The following is a 20547-nucleotide window of genomic DNA, read 5'->3' as shown; positions in this document are numbered from 1 at the left end:
GTCCACTTATCATGTCAAAAAGTTTGAAAAATATCAAAATAATATTGAAAATTCTTCTTTGAATATATATTTTTCTAGTTAAGGTAGACGTTTAACCAAAGAAATTTTTTTTTGCAAAATATGGCATGCAGAACACCTGTCTTTCAACCTGTGCTAGGAACCAAAATATTACCTTACAGGATTCCAAAGTACCAAAATGTTACTTTTTAAAGATCTAGGAGACTTATAGAGCGCCCAGATATTAACTTGCCTTGCCAAACACACAGAAGTTTCCTGAATTTGCCTTGCAAAACACACAGAAGTTTCCTGAATTTGCCTTGCAAAACACACAGATGTTTCCTGAATTTGCTATGCAAAATACATAGAAGTTATTTAATTTGCCTTGCAAAACAGTACATAGAAGTTACCTAAATTTGCCTTGCAAACTACACAGAAGTTACCACAATTAATTTGCCTTGCAAAACACACAGAAGTTACCTCAATTTGCTTTGCAAAAAACAAAGAAGTTACCTCAATTTGTCTTGCAAAGCACAAAGAAGTTACTTCAATTTGCCTTGCAAAGCACAGAGAAATTACATCAATTTGCCTTGCAAAGCACAAAGAAGTTACCTCAATTTGCCTTGCAAAGCACATGGACGTTATCTCAATTTGCCTTGCAAAGCACATGGACGTTATCTCAATTTGCCTTGTTACCTCAATTTGCCTTGCAAAGCACATGGACGTTACCTCAATTTGCCTTGCAAAACACATAGAAGTTACCTCAATTTGCCCTGAAAAACACATAGAAGTTACCTAAATTTGCCTTGCAAAATACATAGAAGTTTCCTCAATTTGCCTTGCAAAACATAAAGAAGTTACCTCTTTGTAAGAGTTACAGGAAGCCAGTGTAGAACACCAAACTGAGTTACAGGAAGCCAGTGTAGAACACCAAACTGAGTTACAGGAAGCCAGTGTAGAACACCAAACTGATATCATGCAGAATTATATTTTAAACTTTGATAAGTTTCAACTGAGCCTCAAACACCAATACATTCAAATTTTTTATAAATTGGGTGTGACGTGTTTCATGACTGTGTGTTGTCATGTTAAAAGGTTACATTTTCAATACTCCTTCATTCTATAACATAAAGATACTGAACTCCAAAAGCTGCATACCGGTAATTTATTTCTGAAAATATCTAATATAACCTGCAGGGGTGTAAAATTCTTTTTCACACCACTCGCCCTGCAGGACTAGTAGCTAGTAAAATCTACTCGCCCTTAGTGGACAGTCACTCGCCCTAATAACTGACATTTTTAATACTGTCACGTTTTATGGAAGGAGTATTATGTGCAACAAGCAAATTTCAAACAAACACATAGCTCGTACACTATGTTTCCTTTTTGATTATTCATTTTTGTTACTCTTAAATTTCCTTTTCACACCAGACATTTTTCTTTCACTAATTTTGTCATCTCCACCGTCAAAGTTGCTCTCCATATAATAACTGCATCGATAGTAAAAATAATCACAGTCTAACCCCTACCCTAGTTTCCCAAAATGTCAGAAAGTATTAAACATCAGTTATTTTCATTTTCTCAAGACTTATTTCCCGAAAAATAATTATTTTGAAAAGTGTCTTAAAAATATGGACACAATAATCATCATCCATCTACCCGTCTTGAAAGCGAAAAAAAAAAGTTGAAGATCATCGGTAATTATTCTGTTGATAAACTTAAGTAATTGGCCTGTTTTCACCATCAGTTAACATAACATCCTCTCGAAAGAGCTAAAAGAAGTGTGTCGGTATCATGACATCTGAAGTGGAGATCAAAGCGGTACTGTTGCACGAGATTGTCATGGCATTACGTCATATTACAGTTTTCGCGCCATGTGACCTATTTGCCCTCAAGGACTTTACATTATCGTTTGAGAAGAATATTTTATAAAAAAAAAAATACATGTACAAAGATTCATTTAAAACTTACTAAAAACCGCAACAACATCATTTTGTTTTATTTTAAAACCACATTTCTATGTACGTCCACGATGTCACATACCCTATTCCGCCGCACTGACAGAAACCATCGTTTTACTCAATGTATTTAAATTACTGCCGCTTTTTCATTATTTAAGATTTTTTAATTCTGTTTTTTGTTCTTTCTGGTCAAAAGTCTGAATTTTATACTCATTGTATGTATCACTTATTTTCTCTTAGAAAGAAATCAGTAATTAAGATCGCGCTGTTTGAAATCTAACAAATGATTATCTGAAAATTCGACCGTTTTCATACAAATTTGCTTACATTTCCGTCGATATTTTATTGAAATCTTAATAGAATTCAAATTGTATTACTTCTCAAGCGGTGTTGAAAAACTGAAGCGATAATGTTAAACAAGAGCACCGCCTTGCGGGTGCTGACGCTCATCTGATTTTTTTTGTGTAATAGAAATATTGTCCTACCCATGATTTTCTAAGTCTAAAAAGGGCCATCATTCTTGCAAAAAGCAGGATAGAGTTATGTTTCTTGATGTACAGTGTCCACTTATGAATGTGAAAAACTGTTGCAAGTTTTAAAGCAATAGCTTTGATAGTTTATGAGAAAAGTTGACTTAAACATAATACTCAACCAAGAAAATGATTTTCTAAGTCCAAAAGGGGCAATAATTATTGCAAAAAGCAGGATGGAGTTATGTTGCTTGCTGTACAGGGTCAGCTTATGATGGTGAACAAGTGTTGCAAGTTTCAAAGCAATAGCTTTGATAGTTTAAGAGAAAAGTTGACCTAAACATAAAACTTAACCAAGAAATCTATCTCAAAGTTTGTTGACGTTTTTCAAGATGTAATTTCTGAAGTTCATTAAAGCTACGACGTAAAAACCACTCGCCCGACCGGTTGAGTATACAGCGAGATCCACTCGTCCTATCCAGACTTTAACTCGCCAATGCGAGCGGGCGAGTGGAATTTTACACCCCTGAACCGATAAATACTTCATTTAACTCTGTTTTAAGCACACTTCATAATTGATTTTTTTACATTTTTCATAAGGAGATCAAGCACCTTAAAGTGTCAGGCTTAAACCTTGGATTTAAGTATGTAGAAAATGTAGAAACATAATATTTTCAATGTCCCCTTCATAGAAATTAGAAAATAATCTTTCTATCTAATGAACTATCATTAAAAAGCCCGGACTTTAATTTATCACTGTCGGAGACCTTATCACAACGGGATATACTGCGTTCATTAGATCTGGTGTTTTAATAATTCATTAAGGTGTTAACGTAATTTGTGTCTTTAAATATATAGGATATAGTACAAAACTTTTAATTCATGATTCATCATAATCAATCATAGCTGCTTATATTTTATTTGATTTTCAATACTGTCACAATCTTCTGATTAAGATAAACTTAAGGTTTATTTTGAAAGATAGTCATGCTCAATTAATATAAAAGATTTCGGTTTAATTTTCTTAACAACCTTCATAAACATACCCATTAATTTACTTCTGAAAGGAGAAATACGTCTTATTTTCCTATTAAAAATGGTTTGACACTGACCTTTGGGTAAATCAAGACAAAATTTGCCTTCGTGTCCTCTGAATGAATATATCATCATTTAAAATTTTCACAAAAGCCTCAATTAAAGTCCCACTTTTTGAAGTTTTGAGCATAAAATTGAGTTGTTTTTCATTAAATGTTTCAGTCACGAAAAAAATGAACAGATTCTTTTAGTGGGGAAAAACGCACCTGCAATTATTGAAGAACTCAAATAAATGAGAGCAGAATTTGTATCGGACATGAAAGAATACAGAATTTAGAAATGTAGATTTTACAGCTACAAAGTTCTTGGTAAAAAATTTGGCTGGAGTTTGACCTGTAAATTATGAAGAAAAAGTCTAGATAGAGAAAAAGGAACACAAACGAGACAACAAACTTACAACTTATACAGGAAAATAATACATAAACTCAGCAAAAATATTTACGAAGTAGGAGTTGAAATCTGACCTGTGAGTACAGCAATATATCTGATGTCAAAACTGTGGCTTTTGCAGATAATTTGTAAACAGCTGAACAAATCACAGGAAATTGCTGTTAAATAATTTATTATAAGAACTTAACCTCTTCAAGACAGTCCGACACAGACAGACAAAATGGAGAATAAAGCGGATGTGAAACCAAGAATATGCTATCAGATAGGTAGGTATAAAACTTTTTAAAAACTTTGCACTTGTTAGTCATGGCAATTATTATGCTGTAAACTTAAGAATGCGCAATGAAGTAATATTAATATCCTTTGCTAAAATATCATAAATTCCACAAAAGAAATAATTATTTAAGCCAAAGCTATGACAATGACTCCTTCATCAAGCATATTCACCACTTTTCTCTCTTCTCCGTATATCTATTAGACTTTTATCCAAAATATAATATGTATTCATTTACTTATTTTTATACTATCACTGATGGAACCAAAAATTCCTCTTTTTTAAAACAAAATGCATATTAAGAATTTTTATGCTGTCTCTGGTTATTTTTTTTTATACTAACACATAGGTAATAAGAGCACTGCAATGCGGACCAACATACGCCCGAAGGTATGTCCTTTGACCCCTAAGTGCGACCTTAACCTTGAAGTGAGCAATCCAAAACATGCGCTGAGACTGCACGTCGTCTCAATGTGGTGAACATTTGTGCCAAGTTTCTTTTAATCCTTCAAGCAGTTCAAGAGTTACAGAGTGGACACAAAACAAAATCATATGACCTTTGACCCCTAAGTGTGACCTTGACCTTAAAGTGCGTCATCCAAAACGTGCGCTGTGCATGTTGTCTCGATGTGGTGAACATTTGTGTCAAGTTTCTTCGAAATCCTTCAAGGGGTTGCAGAGTTACAGAGCGGGCACAAAATTGCTAACGGACGGAGAGACAGACAGACAGACACCAGGGGTATAACATAATACGTTCCTTCATAATAAGTAACAAATCTACGAGTTTAGTTTTAGTTTAAACTAATTTATTCTAGTTCAACAGAACTGTGATAGAAGTTTCAAGCTTATTTAAATCACTCCTGAGTCTGCTTCCTGGAAATAACCAGTACTGGTATCATATGAGGTGTGGACATGACGCTAGTGGGGTTCGAGCCCACGACCATGGTGAGCAGTTGCATCTTAACACTAGACACATCCCTATTAAAGTTTTGAGGAATTACTTGATAAATTACCGTTCTCTAGTCCAAACAATGGGTTATTGTATTAAATTACTGTCTGGATATGAGATCAAATTACACGGATCCTTGACAGGTCTTGATACCATCAATTAATTTTATTTTTGATACTTTTATTCTACAAACAGATTCATGTCTTTATAATCTAATGACACTGCATAGTAATATCAAAAATTGTTCAACTTTACTCACTGACATACAATTTCAAAAAATTTTTGACAAATGAATGAGCGTGCCATAGGAAACCAAATAGTGGTGTGCCCAATGGATCAGACGCTGCGCATATGCGCAGCTTGGTCGCTCAGCTGTTGCTTTATAAGCCTATTGGAATTGGAGAAATGTTAGCGAAAGCATGTTCTACCAGACTGCGCGGATGCAGGTCTGGTCTGATCCATGTGGTCCCCACTATGTTGGTTTCCATGGCACGGCTAAATTACGAAAGAAAACTCTTTATATTGTAAAAATTTTTACTATATTCAAAAGGACTCAATAAGCCATATAATATGTTGTGCTGTAATTGAAGATATAGTGAATATTTCTTCATAATAATTGAGACAAAATTTACAACAAAATATAAAATGTCATTAAAAATGTTTATGAACACAACTACAAAGGTAGAAAAGAAATACTATGGACTTAGACTTCCAGTTTAAACTAAAGTTCTTTATAATTTGTTTTGTTTAAAAAGGAAAATTCCTTGTACAACAGTAGGACTGAATGTATTACTTAATCTTATTTTAGACAAACAAATAAAAAATAAAACTTTATTCTGCTTAGTACCTCTCATCACCGGTCTTTCTATAAAATTCTGTAAAAGTGAGCCATGTGACATGTGCTCTGGTAATAAAGAAGGGAAATTCCATCAAGTGAATGGATGTTGCACACAGTAGATTAAGTTTGATGTACATTATATCAACATTTTCTTACGGTAAATAACACTTAATGAAACATTTATTCATTATTCTGTGATTTCAGACTTCTAGTGGTGCATTAATTAGGGTCGTTTCATAAATTTCATTAATTAAGTGCTGGTGCCTAAAGTATGGTAAATACGGTAGCATCAGTGGCAACAGCTATACAACTCTACAAAACAGGAAATCATTATTTACAACATAATTACATAAACACTGTACTTATCAATTGAAAAATTGATAAATTTTATTGATTTGCTTCTAACTATTAACTGTTCCAAAAAGAAACAATTTACCTCCAAATTAAAACAAATTCTTTGAAATTTACCAGTCCTTAATAAGATAGATTAAATGGAAATGGATGCATTATACTATAAATGTGGTCTTTCATACAGAAAATTTGTGTTCAAAAGAACTCATTTATACAGTTCATTCCAATTAAATAACAGAAACTGTTTAATTAAATTATAAGTGCTGATATCCCCGATGGTATCACTGCAAGAATGTATGAGGAATATTTCAAATGTGTGTGAAAATATCCTGTAAACTGGATGTCATTTTCATTATGAAACTTATCAACTTCTTAAAAAGTAAAATTTAATGGGAAATTGGAAAAACGTTTGATTAAGCAGAGGCTGAGTAATCAAGTTTCATTTCTATAATTCAATCAGAACAATTATCATAAAGATGATACGATGGAATACTTTTTTTTAAACATCTTATAAAACTGGAATATTTCAAATGATTTCCAACTCGAAAAAAAAACTAAATTTGTGGCTTCACATTTTTCCCCCTGTAAAACAACTATATAGTTACTATGTGGCAATACAATGTTGCGGTACAGGCTTGATACTGCATCTCCAATAGACAGGGAAACACACAAACTTCAACTGAATCCAGGTAAATCGACATTTTTAATGTCTTTTTAGTTTATACTAATTTATTTTAGCTCCACTGTGATGAACTTAGCTTCAAGCTAATTTGAATCACTCTAGAATCCGCTTCCTGGAAAAACCAGTACTTGGTGTCATATAAGAATCCATGTTCCTGACCCCAGTGGGTCCTTTTAATAATTTCATTTCAACTCTTAACATATGTTAGAATTTCTAAACAAAACATGTGGATCAGGGCTTGAAAATGGTGTAGCAAGAATTTTCTTACATACTTCTTTCTTCATATTATTAACCTCTGTTGTTTCAGATGAAAACAGAATATAGGATGGAAATTATTCCTTTATTGTTGCACTTAACAATTTAAGTATAATTAAATGGCAATCAAGTGATAAATCCAATGTTATTAATTGAGACAAATTTCAGTCAGTCAAGGGAGTGACACACAATTTGGCTGCTCAAGGCAAGTGGTGGCCAAGGGCAAGTGGCCGCTTAAGACAAGATGAAATTAGAACAAAAACTCAGTCTGGGAAGTTAGCTGACTGGCTGCCTATGGCAAGTGACTGCTTAATACAGATGGTCATTTAAGCAGGTTCAACTTAAACATATAAACAATTAAACTGTTTTGAGCAAAAAGTCATGACTACTCAGATATCTAAACAGACAACACTTCATCAAAGACAGTTATAAATAAACAATCCTCTACTTCCTTTTTATACATAATTCTCTTCAAAGTTCCTTAACAATTAATTGTGTCATGACAATATCTTTAAACCCTTTAATGGAGGATGACATGCAAAAAAATTTGTATATAATGTACCCGGTATTTTGTTTATTCTTATCTTACTGGGCATCTTTGAAACACCTCTACATAAACAGACCATATCTTAGATTTTAAGGATCGGCAATACCAAAAGACAAAACATTCCTTTATAAACAAATCTAGATATGTTGAAATAAATACAAAATCTGAAGGAAAAAAACAACAACAATTTCATTAAAGTTTAAATTGGTTAAAGTTTAAATTGGTTATTCTACTAGGGAAGCAGCTCTTAATGATATTTAGGGAGCAGCTCAAAATAATTTTTAGGGAGCACCTCCAAATGTTTTTTAGAGAGCAAAACATTTTGTGGCAAGGTATGCAATTACGTATAGATAATTAATTCTTAAAATTATTCAGTCAGAAAAAAATATTGCTACATCATAATCATGTCATGGTATATTGAGAGAGATACCCGATATATTCCCCAAATAACAAACAAAAAAGCTGTTATATACCTGACAGCAATCAGCTATTTAAACTGTATCATGATTTTTATCACAAGTAGCCATTTTGAATATCTATTCAAATCTCCCCAATGGCCACTTCAGAAAGACAATGGATCGACCAATCAGATGATTCATTTGCATTTTAAATATTTGGCAAATGATACAATGAAGTTTTAGGTGGAAAATTCAATAATTAAACATCATATCCAATCAGTCATCTTCAATGCCAAATTTACTTACCTGTAAGTTGGTAATTTACAAATTCTGTGCCTGTTTGTTCTGTATACAGCATCTTTTTTTAACAATTTTTTTATCATTTAAATGACAATGTGTCTATTTGTACTAGCACTGAGCACAATGCCCAAACTTTATTATGCTGCTTTACTGGAATATCATACCACTGACACGATGCGACATAAGACCCTCCTAGGTCAAACTATACTGGCAACAGGCTGACCAGTCCTGGAACTACCCTCTGCTGAGTGCCAAGCTAGGAGGCTACTAGTATCATTTTTTCAGGTCATTGGCATGATGCTGCCGAGAAGTGAACCTAGTAGCTCTGGTGGTCTAAGTGGACACTCTTATCACTAGGCTACGGGGTGGGTTTCCTCAGAGACCTGAGTCTCTAGCCTTACATACCCAGAACAGCTAACAAACAGTACTAAAAACTAAAAGTATTGGTTTGAACAAGTGTTCAGGTCCAAACTATTGCCTCTTACAATCAGGCAAGAGTATTTAGGCAATAGTTCCAATTTTTTTCATACATTACAAGTTGTCCCAGAACCACACGGAACAAAAATGTACATGTATTCTACACTTCAGAACAAGAACACTCACGGTGCACAAAACACCTCCAAGGTTTAGGTCTCCAGAAAAATACCAAAATATAAAAGTTACAACACCTTCAATGTAATTACAGGGTCACAGTGGCTTTTAACAGTTAAAATATGATAATTTTTGTCTCTTTGAAAACAGAAAATATATAAATTTCATGTTATTTCCTATATTTAACAATTGTTATCTCAGACATATGCTGTTTGTTTCAATATTACAGTTGAAAATGTTACTAAATTCATTGGCTTTATTACCTCCCTTTAAGCAAGTTCATGTGCCAAAATTAAGGAATTTCTTTTCTAACCATATAACTGTCTGTATATTTTCTAATTTTACTCTGCTTATAAAATTTAGAGCACTATGGTACTTTAAAAATTGTTCTTTTCATCTAATATTAATTTTGTATGGTTTCAGTATGACAAAAAATTATTACCATCTTACACTGGTATTGTTCAAAGTTAATCAAACTTCACAACACAGGGTATATATAACAATGCAAATTGACATGTCTTTAATTAGTTCATACAATATCATTTAATGCAAACAGTAGTTACATATATCTTACATAAATATCACAAAGACTGTAGCAATATATAGGGGGAATTAAAATACGTTGAAACAAAACATGAAAATTATTTCAAACTTTAGAAATGGAAATAAACAAGACTTTCTGTTATAAACAATGCAAACACTGCAGTGAGCGGCAGTAAAAATGCAGGAATAAGAGTAAATTTGCAGATAACAAGAGTTCAGGAAATACAATAATAATGTCTGAGGAGAAATCATCAATAGGGGCTTTTGTGTCCCCTATTGAACAAGCTGGTAAGAAAATAATATTTCATGATACTTGTTTTCCAAAAGCAACCATTTCTTGCAGAATAGATTATTGCAAACAGGTAAACTGCAACATTAAATACTTACGTAGAAATTATGGTTAAGCCAATCCCTAAAAGGAAGAGATCTTGTCAAGCCAATTTGTTAAAACAGTGTGATCTGGTTAAGCCAATTCGTAAAAGCAAAGTCATCAGGTTAAGCCAATCGTAAAAGTGAATTGATCTGGTAAAGACATTTCGTAAAAGCAAATTGATCTGGTTAAGGCAATTCGTAACATCAGTGATCTGGTTAAGACATTTCATAAAAGCAAAGTGATCAGGTTAAGCCAATTCATAAAAGCAAAGTGATCAGGTTAAGCCAATTCGTAAAAATAAATTGATCTGGTTAAGACATTTCATAAAAGCAAAGTGATCAGGTTAAGCCAATTCATAAAAGCAAATTGATCTGGTTTAGACATTTCATAAAAGCAAAGTGATCTGGTTAAGCTATTTGGTAAAAGCAAAGTGATCAGGTGAAGACATTTTCGTAAAAGCAAAATGATTAGGTTAAGCCATTTGGTAAAGTGATCAGGTTAAGCCAATTCATAAAAGCAAATTGATCAGGTTTAGACATTTTATAAAAGCAAAGTGATCTGGTTAAGCTATTTGGTAAAAGCAAAGTGATCTGGTTAAGCTATTTGGTAAAAGCAAAGTGATCTGGTTAAGCTATTTGGTAAAAGCAAAGTGAATTTGTATGTTTAATCAATCTGCATCATACTCAAGGTTAATCTATATACAGTGCTTATTTTCGGTCTGTGTCCAGAGTCCTATATTCGTGAAATTTGCCAAGGATGCCTAGTATTAACCTTTAGTCTACTGACTGCAAGTGATTCTGCCTATGCAACCAGTGCAGACAAAGATGAGCCTGCACAAATAATAAATGGTACTGCCTAAATTGAATGACAGACCAGCCCATTTTAGATATTTAGCAGGGTGAAAGTTAATGGATTACCTGCTTGGAGTTAAACTGAATAATTAATTAAATATTCATATTTGAAAAATTACATTTTATAAATACAAAAAAACACAACTTAAAGGCAAGCTTATGCACGAATACATTTTAACACATTTCATTTCAGACCAGACGTACCTATTCATTAAACTTATAGCTTTAATCATTAAGTATAAAAAAACTTGCTATTATAAGCTCTTAATTAATAACTTAAAAGTTTTCAAAAAGAAATCATTATAATATATGAGCATAGTATTCTGCTGAGTAATTAAAAATCTATTTATCATAAATTACCATCAGATTTAGATGGTGATAAGAATTAGATCTGGCATGTTTTGAAAGCCTTAGGCCACAACTAATGCTATTATTTGGTTACTGAATAAGTAGTCCAAAATTTAATTTTGTTCCTTTTTTTCTTTCTTTCTTCAAAAGTCTCTTTTTTACACAATACCTTATAATACTTGATAATAACACTGATGTTATATTAATTTAGGAGGATAATTGAACATCTCATAAGGTAAACAACAACAAATTTTTTATCAGTTCCAAAGGGAAAGAATTTTGCCAATACTGGGTATATAAAACTTCATGCATGAACTTGCGTTATGATCCTAAAGGTTTGTATGCACTCGTAAGTTTTAGAAATTCATAAAGAACTGTCTATTTTTCTGTACTTTTCCAGTGAAAAAAGGGAAATAATTCGGTCAAAATAAAAGTCAAGAGTAATAGGACCTGAAATGTGGACATGTTTTGTGATCTTAAAAACAAATTAGCACCTGTATTGGATTCAGAAATATTTTGAAAACAATGTGGGGCAGACAAGAAAAGTACTTCCAATATAGCCCCAACTCCCCATAGTACATTATCTATTTCCAATAGCCCCATCTCCCCATTATACAGGGAATCAACATTAGTATGTGGGCAATGAGCTCTTGACTTTGTTGTCAAATGTCGGACCATTCATAATTCTAGCATGGTCACCAGGCCTCTGCTCATTTTCAAATATGCTAATTCTAAAATGTTAATCTTGTACCAGTTAATAGACTGACATATAAATGAGTATTTCATCTTTTAAATTATTCTGTGATAAAAAAAATAATCCTTTCTAAAATTTCAATAGGAAAACTTCATTTATTGTTACTTAAATGTCATTAACCACTGTCATCAATGCAATTAACCACTTCATCAATGGAGTAATCCACTTATATTAATGCAGTCAACCACTTACTTTAATGCATCTGATATGTACTTACATTAATCAATTAACCAGTTTCATTGATGCAGTTAACCATTTACAATAATATAGTTAACTACTTTCATTAATGCAGTTAACCAGTTTCATTGATGCAGTTAACCATTTACAATAATATAGTTAACTACTTTCATTAATGCAGTTAACCAGTTTCATTGATGCAGTTAACCATTTACAATAATATAGTTAACTACTTTCATTAATGCAGTTAACCAGTTTCATTAATGCAGTTAACCACTTTCACCAAAGCAGTAAACCACTTATGATAATGCAATTAACCACTTACATTAATGAATTTAACCAGTTCCACTAATGCAGTTAACCACTTATATAAACACAGTTAACCACTTTTTGCATAGAGGTGACAATATGAAAACATTTTTTTCTCAATCTTGTTATTTTAATGACATTAAAGAGCTTCAGTTACAACTGCACACGTCAAACCAATAATTAATATCAATACTTATTGATCTTCTATTATTCCTAACCATAATTGATAAGATGATCAATTATCAAGTTACAAAATTTTGTAACTCAATATAAATTTTGTTCATTCAAAACTAGATAAATACACATTTTATCCCAAATATAATTTTGTATTTTTCTAGCTCAGACTCCCTTGTCTGAACCAATTTCTTGTGTGAAAAAAAATCTTCTTCAAGACAAAAATAATAATTTAGATATCGATATTACTATTGAACATCACAATTTTGGTTGAGTTTGTATTGTTGTGTTCAGGACAAACTGACTCAATTCAGGTCATATGGCAACTTTCAAGATTTTAAGGGATGGATGAAGACCCCTCAGGTATGTGTCCTTCCAGACATTGTTTCAGGCAAAAGCAGACACCTTGGTAGAACTTTGCACAAGTCAGCTGCAGTATGACTTCCTAACACAAAAACCTAAGCAGGCTCAAACTAACAGGAATGAATTTTTGTTTCTATTTGGTTTACCATCACAAAGACACAATAATTTGTCATATTGTGACTTTCCAACTCCTCCAGACAATTTCATCATAAGCAGGCACCTGTCCTTCAGTATAAATGCTGCTTGCTGGATTCTTCCTTAAATGAAAGAATTCTACACCCAAGGTGGGGTTTTGAACCTCCAGTGGTTAGGAGCAAGTGATTCAAAGTTACAGAGGCCATAACCACTTAATTGGCCACTGAGGCCCCTCCCAACAGGGATTACAGCCCAAGTTGTTAAAAGACAGAGACCTGAAGCACTCAGTGAAATTTTGAAAAATCTTAGCCATTAAAATGTACAATCAATACCATGACATATAAGTCTTAAATTTGCATTTTAAGAAGCAAGTGAATTTTAGATATAACTATTTTGATACTCTCACACCAAAAAAGAAACACTTGGTCAATCAAATTAAATATACCTAGTATCATATGAAATACACTCATTTACAGAATATCTGGAAAATTCAAATAAATCAAAAAACCTCATCTCTACACATTAGTGATAGTGTCATTTTGTGTGATTAGTAATTCATTCACCTGCTTGTTCAATATTTGCTTAGATAATTCTCCTCTTTAATGTCTCGGAGAAAACACACGTCCTCTTGGATACGTGGCTAATTCCCCTGTCAATACTACTACTACTTATTGAAAACAAAGGAACTAATGGCAGTTATGGATCAGATAAATATAAATGAGATGTCATCCACAAAACGAAAAAGAAAAATACGAGTTCATTGCGTCGATATTTCATCCATTTCCTTGATACGTCAAGAGCTTAAACAATTGCCAAAGGAAGAAAAAAACATGTAAAAATAAGTTGCATATTTGAACTTGTTCCTGGAGTTAAAAGCTTTTCAAAAACTTATAAACTAAATAATGTAAATTTCTTAGGCAAACCAAAATTAATAAAATCAGATAAAATATTTAAGAAGTTATATTAACTCTTTTCCAATGCTGAAGGAAAGTGTGACGGACTTGTTTGAGGCAGGACCGAAACAGGATGGTAGGAAAACTTTTTGTTAAATCATAGGCAGAAATTGTAAAAAAAAATTTAAATACGGAAATCAGTCATATCTATTCTTTTTATTTTTTTGTAATGGTTTTCTTTTCAATTTGAAAATAATAAAAATATGGTATAATCATGATTATACATGGATTTCAGTTGATTTTTTTTCTTATAATATAGTACATTAATACTTAAAACGGTCGTTTTTGTTTGCACATTGTGTGAGAGTTTCAACTATTTAACACTTGGTCTAAGTTTGCTGCAAAAATGTTTTGATGAAATGAGTGTATTTACGATAAAAAAAATTGGGCTTTCAGTCTTTACAATTAATCCTTAAATAATATTAATCCACTTTGAAATAAGATTTGGCAATAAATATTTCATTGTACTTAACGCCCTCTACCAAAATTATGTTTTTAATTCTCTATAAGCGTTTGTTAGGAAAGCATTATAGTGTCTATGTAATTTTACCTAACTCTTCTTCAAATGTGTAACATCTTGCAATTTACATTATTATAAGGGCTCTGTTTCTAAGACTCTACAATGGCTTATGAATCAGGTAATATTACAACTAAATCCACGTTATGAAAGAAACCAATTATACTGTAAATCATTTCAAAATCATTTAAGATCACTTTGTATCAATAAAAAAGCATAAATTATTCATTTCTATTTTCTCATTTGCATAATGTCTTTTACACAGAGCCATTAAATTCATTCGGAAAATGAAAATTAAGTTCCATGAATCTCTAAAATAACTTTGGCAATAAACTCTAATTTTAAATGGATTTGGATGGATTTATATGACTAGCAATTGAAGGCAAAAGGGTGTTAATTAAAAATTCTTAATCCGATTTTATGAAATGGACTAGAAAATTGTTCTACATTTGTTAAGACAAGGTATACGATATTGTTGCAAAGTGTCTGGAACAAGAACTGAGTACAATCTTTTGTTTCAGTTTAGAAAATTTCATTAAAGAAGAAATTGTTAAACAAAAAGTGACTTATTGTATATTTACTATAATAATAGTGTTAATGTCATCTAAACTTTGTGATGGGAAATTTTCTAAAAAAATATAAAAATACAGTGTTATTCAACAAACATCCAGAAAATATTTGAATAATTTATCAAAATTGTTCAACTTCAGACATCGGATAAAAAAAACAATATGGGACTATAATACAAATAAAACATATCAATTTATTGTGTAAAATAATTACTAGTGCTTTGGATAAACTTTTTGAAAAAGAAATTAAAAATGCGTACCATTGCCATACTGAACGACGGAATGGTCACTGAGTCTGATACGCTGAAAGTAAATCGTACAACACAAGGTAAAGATTTACTAACTTAAAACTCAAGTATTAAGCAAAAAAATCAATGCTGCCACTTGTTCTAAGGAATTTAGGAAGTTAGAGCAGTTATCACCGTCTGGCATTAAACTCTTTTAATTATCAATTTTTTAACTGGCCCTAATTTCACAAAAATATTTGAATTTGTTAATTGACTTAAGGAAGTTAATTTCCTTAAGTTTTTACTTTTCTTAAGCAAATTAAAGTACTATCTTAATTTGTTTTTAATAACGAATATTTAGAAATATGGAATATAGAATATTTAGAAATATGGAATATATATTGTTGTGTGAGCTTAGTCATAATATCATTTTCTATGGTAAACAATAATCAGCTCAGTGCAAAAAAAAAAACTGAAAAAAAAAATGCATTAACAAATAGAAGCACTTATCCACTTTTATCTTTTGTTTTTATATATCTTTTTTAATACCTGAATACTCCCTATACCAATAATAATGTTATTTTTTCAGCCAATGAATTTTCATTCTGTAATAATATTAATACTATCTGATGAATGCCAGGTTGTATGATCATTCAGTCAGGGATGTTATAACAATGAAGGGAAGTAATTTAACATATTAAGAAGAAACCATAATACTGTGACTTGTCTATGTTATTTCTACCTCCTCTGAAAGCTTGCTTATCATATTCAAAATGTCATATACTGTTTGTTTGCTATGGTAAAAGTTCTGTTTATACAAAAAGTAAAAACTTATAGGTTTTCCATGTCACACTGTATCCCTTCGGTGTAAATACAAGTTACACTTTTTGTAAATATTATCATTGAATCAAGAGTCAATTTAACAAACTGAAAATATTTTATTTAGCAGGTAATTTATAAATGGCAAAGAGTAAATATTTAATAAACCCATTTTTTTCTATCTTGGTCATAACTGTCATGAATAAATATTGACACACAACTGTTTCAAAAGAAGATTTTAGGTCTTGTTTATTAAAATTCAAATAAAACAGACACTATTTGTATCGAAAATTGTCAGCACATACGTTGAAACATGTTAAAAAAAGTTTTTATCATCATCATCATCGTGATCATCAAAAAACGACAACAACAAAATTATTATAGCTCCTTTATATTATTCTAATCTCTTAAATTTATACTCCCAGAAGACGTTGCAAGAGCGGAAATTTCATATTTTACATTAAATTTATTATTTTCATGAAGTCTGGGTGGACAAATTTTCTTTCTTTTCAATGTTGGACTTTTTATAGTGTCTCCACAACTGAAAGTAGTAAACCGTTTGAATCAAACTGACTTTTCCATATATTTCAGGGAACTACTTTATCATGGACACAGAGCAGGTGATCTCTAATCCGTACCAAGAACTACAGTCTGAAGCTTTAGACAGTGCGAAGAAAACTTCCCTCACAGAACGCCTAACTGCTGTAAGAAATAATGTATGCGAGCACAATCTACGAACAAAAACTAGTCATCTAGAAAAGCAACGAACATTTTCCATGAGAAACTTACATATGGACACCAGCAATTTACGATACCAAGTAAAAGTCATGGATATAGATAAACGTAAAAATGACATAGTGTTACAAAAACGACTAAGCCCTAAGAAAGACTTTTCATACGATAACAGACAAATTTCTAACAGTGCTAAAAGACTTGGAATAACTTCTGAAGAATCTTTTTACCTTGACAGAAAACTACAATACCCACTGCGTGGAAATATACTTAAGGATCATAATGCTAAGCCTTTAATAAAGAAAGCGAGAAAAACAATGGCAGATTACACAATACGTAAGAAAAATGAACAAACTGAAATGGAAAGAGCTCAAACTGCACGAACATTTGAAAGAGCAACTACTGCACACACAGTATCAACAACAATGGAAATTCCTTCCCCAGAACCTTCAACTAAAGAACAAAAGAAATCAATACCAAGACAAGGTTCAAAATCTGCGCCTCCACCGAAACTATCTGTCACTGAACCTCAACGCACGAATTCACGTCTAAGTGCCATTGATGAAACGGATGCAAAGCTTCCAAACATCACTACTAACAGTGTCAACTTAGTGACGCCTCGTCAAGCTAAGTCACATGTTAAATTTAATGTTCGCAGATCTCCTCCTTTTAGACAATCCACTCCCGAGAAGCTTTACCGTTCTAAGACATACTTCTCTGGAATGCCCCGCGTAACGAGATCATACAGTGAAGGCTGGGATAGTGATGATGATGATGATTATTTGTACTGTGAAAAAGTTGATCTAAGAGCCTTATTCTTTGGCAACAAATCCACAAGTGGGGATTCGAAAAGTGCTATAAGCGGAATCACAACGCCGCGTACATCGATAACAAGAATGAGTGGTGAGATTCCAATCCAATTTCGAACACAGTCATCTAAACCAAAGGTCACTGAAGAAATGCTAATCAAAGAACATAAAGAAATAAAAGCGAAAATTGATAACTTTCTTGGAACAATGAAAAAAGATGACGAAATAGAACTTGCAAAACAGAAGCAAGAAAAGGAAGAGCCCAAAGAAACAGAAGAAGACAAAGCGAAACAAGAAACATTGTCTAAAGCTGCTATTCTATTAAGTGTATTTTCAAAACCACTTGACCGCTCTAAATCCTGGGGATATGCTCCACCTAGACAGGAAAAGAAACCTGTCAAAGTCGAAAAAACAGTTGCAGAGCTTGAAGCGGATAAACCTAAAACAGAAACAGAAGAAAAAACCCAAAATCCTAAAGACTATTGGAAATTTATTAAAACCAATGTTCAAAATGGTAACATTCAAAAGAAAAAATATACCGCTAATGACTTGCTCTTGCAGCAACTGACTGGTATACTGGTTCATGCTGATAAGAAAACTAACATTCCAATTCATTCTGCCAGCAGAGCTCTGCGTCACACGCCAACATTCAAAATGCGCCGAGTTGTTGAAGAGTTAATGAGACAGAGAACGCGATATGAGCAACAGGAAATTGAGAAATTGCAGCAACAAGAATCAGACCTTGAAGGCGGAGTACCGATCACAAACGAATCTGGTGTGCAGCATTACCCGGCACGGGCCTGGGCTACAGCAACACAAGAAGTAGAACAACCATCTTGATAAAATTCAGTTTTTAATATGTTGTAATCTGAGACTGCACTGTTTGCAAAGAATTTATTATAGTATTAAAAAGTGAACCATCAGATTTCTTCAAAAAGAAATTGTTTTATGTTGATTCAAAAGAAAATGCTTATAAATTCCTACCTGTTCACAATGAAACGACTTTATGTTGTTTCAAATAGTAGAGCTTCATCCACAAAGGACAAATCAGACTTGTTTACAAAGAAACTGCTTTATGTACTTTCAAGTGATAAAGCTTCATCCACAAAGAACACATCACCTTGTTCACAAAGATACTGCTTTAAGCAGTTTCTAGTGATAAAGGTCCATCCACAAAGGACACATCAGACTTGTTCACAAAGAAACTGTTTTTTTATGTGCTTTCAAGTGATAAAGCTTCATCCACAAAGAACACATCAACTTGTTCACAAAGATACTTCTTTATGTACTTTCAAGGGGTAAAGCTTCATCCGCAATGGAAACATCAGACTTTTTCACAAAGAAACTCATTTGTGTACTTTCAAGAGATAAAGCTTCATCTACAAAGAACACATCAGATTTGTTCACAAAGAAACTGCTTTAAGTATGTTTCAAGTGACAAGTCTTAATTATTCACAAAGGCTTCTACTGTTTTAGATTCAAGTGAAATATCACAAGAATTGTGTAATGTAAGGTATAAGTCTTATTTATTCACAAAAGAGTTTGTTTTAGTTTAAATTTGTTCACAAAGAAATCACTTTTCTATAAGTGACACAAGTCAAACTTGCTGATTTTTAAAAAGTGTTGGCTGGTACCTCACTAAGACATTCTGTGTGAGGCATGTGACAGATTTAAACACTAGTATGTGTGTGCAATACAGAAATAGGAAAGAGAACTGGAACAGAGCAGAAGCCAAACTAATACTTTCTTTCAAAGGAAATTTATAGTTGTTTTTGCTGGGTTTTATGCCATGTCTTAATTCTATGTCAGATGACATCTTTAATTAAAGCTAACAAAATGGGCTTTGGATTTTTAACGAGCATTATCTGCAATATTGCAACTGACATGTTCCCATTTTATAGAAGATGTTAAGGATTCGCTAGGATCAGATACGACTGTGAATAATGAGCAATACTGAATGGTCAATATTAACTTACTGTGTTGACAGACTGATACTGATTGGACAATATAAACCCTGTGAACCCCCAATGAAAGACTGGTGCTGATTTGGTCAAGACAATTGTATATTTTATAAATCAAATTTGTTAAATTTTCTGTTTTCAAATGCCTGAAGTGTATTTTTCAGATCTGTTATTTGTTAACTGTATCATCATAATTTTAGTAATACTGCCTTATTTCTTTGCAACATAAAAAAGAATTACATTTTCAACATAAGTTGTGTATAGAGCTTTAAAACCTTTTTTTTTGTGCCAAATCATTGTTTTCATACCCCTCCCTTAATTTAACAATGAGCTAGAGATGGGATAAATGAAACATAAAAAATGCTCTTATCACACTCTAATGCCAATAGTTTCTAGTTTTTCATATGGTAAGAAGTAAAAAGATCTGAGACTTTTTATCTTCTTCCCCAAAGAAAAGACAGAATTCTCATGGAATTTAATTGAGATCTTATTTACCCCTGTAGGAAATATCTTAGTACTTGACTTAAAAGGCATCTAGGCAATTGATTAATTGGTCTGAATGGTAAATGATTTTACAAATAATCAACAGTCTAGATTCTCTTGTTTATTTTTTCTTTGGAGAAGATACATTAAGAATGAAACAATTTTTTGCAAAGTTATACTTATATAAAGTGCTTATACTTTTAGAATACTGGTATGTAACTGGGAAATGTTTTAACTTTGCAGGCACAAAATTTTGTGAATTTATCAAAAACAGCATTTTAATGGCAACATAAACATGTGGACTTCCAACTTTATTTATTTTTTTTTCTTTTGATTGGCATTTAATTTCACA

The 20547-nt window shown here is 32.2% G+C and overlaps 2 protein-coding genes across 6 annotated transcripts in view; one reads left to right on the top strand and one right to left on the bottom strand.

Annotated features, from left to right (window-relative positions):
• LOC123548915 (RING finger and SPRY domain-containing protein 1-like) overlaps positions 1-20547 on the bottom strand; it is a 61901-nt gene that overhangs the window by 13110 nt on the left and 28244 nt on the right. The window lies entirely within an intron of this gene.
• On the top strand, positions 3649-19973 carry LOC123548917 (uncharacterized). 5 transcript variants are annotated; one of them, XM_053545880.1, is made up of 3 exons: positions 3649-4179; positions 4537-4926; positions 16802-19973. In XM_053545880.1, the coding sequence occupies exon 3, from the start codon at positions 16816-16818 to the stop codon at positions 18589-18591; it is 1776 nt and encodes a 591-aa protein (XP_053401855.1). In that variant the 5' UTR covers positions 3649-4179; positions 4537-4926; positions 16802-16815; the 3' UTR covers positions 18592-19973. The 5 variants fall into 5 exon arrangements, with proteins under 5 accessions (XP_053401855.1, XP_045192499.1, XP_045192495.2 ...); XM_045336564.2 differs by lacking the exon at positions 4537-4926 and having other exon boundaries at positions 3653-4179; XM_045336560.2 differs by lacking the exons at positions 3649-4179; positions 4537-4926 and adding an exon at positions 6571-7014.

Source organism: Mercenaria mercenaria, chromosome 6 (assembly GCF_021730395.1).
Source record: "Mercenaria mercenaria strain notata chromosome 6, MADL_Memer_1, whole genome shotgun sequence".
NCBI classification, from domain to species: Eukaryota; Metazoa; Mollusca; class Bivalvia; order Venerida; family Veneridae; genus Mercenaria; species Mercenaria mercenaria.
The sequence above is the reverse complement of the archived record's forward strand: the minus strand, read 5'-3'. Positions and strand labels throughout refer to the sequence as shown.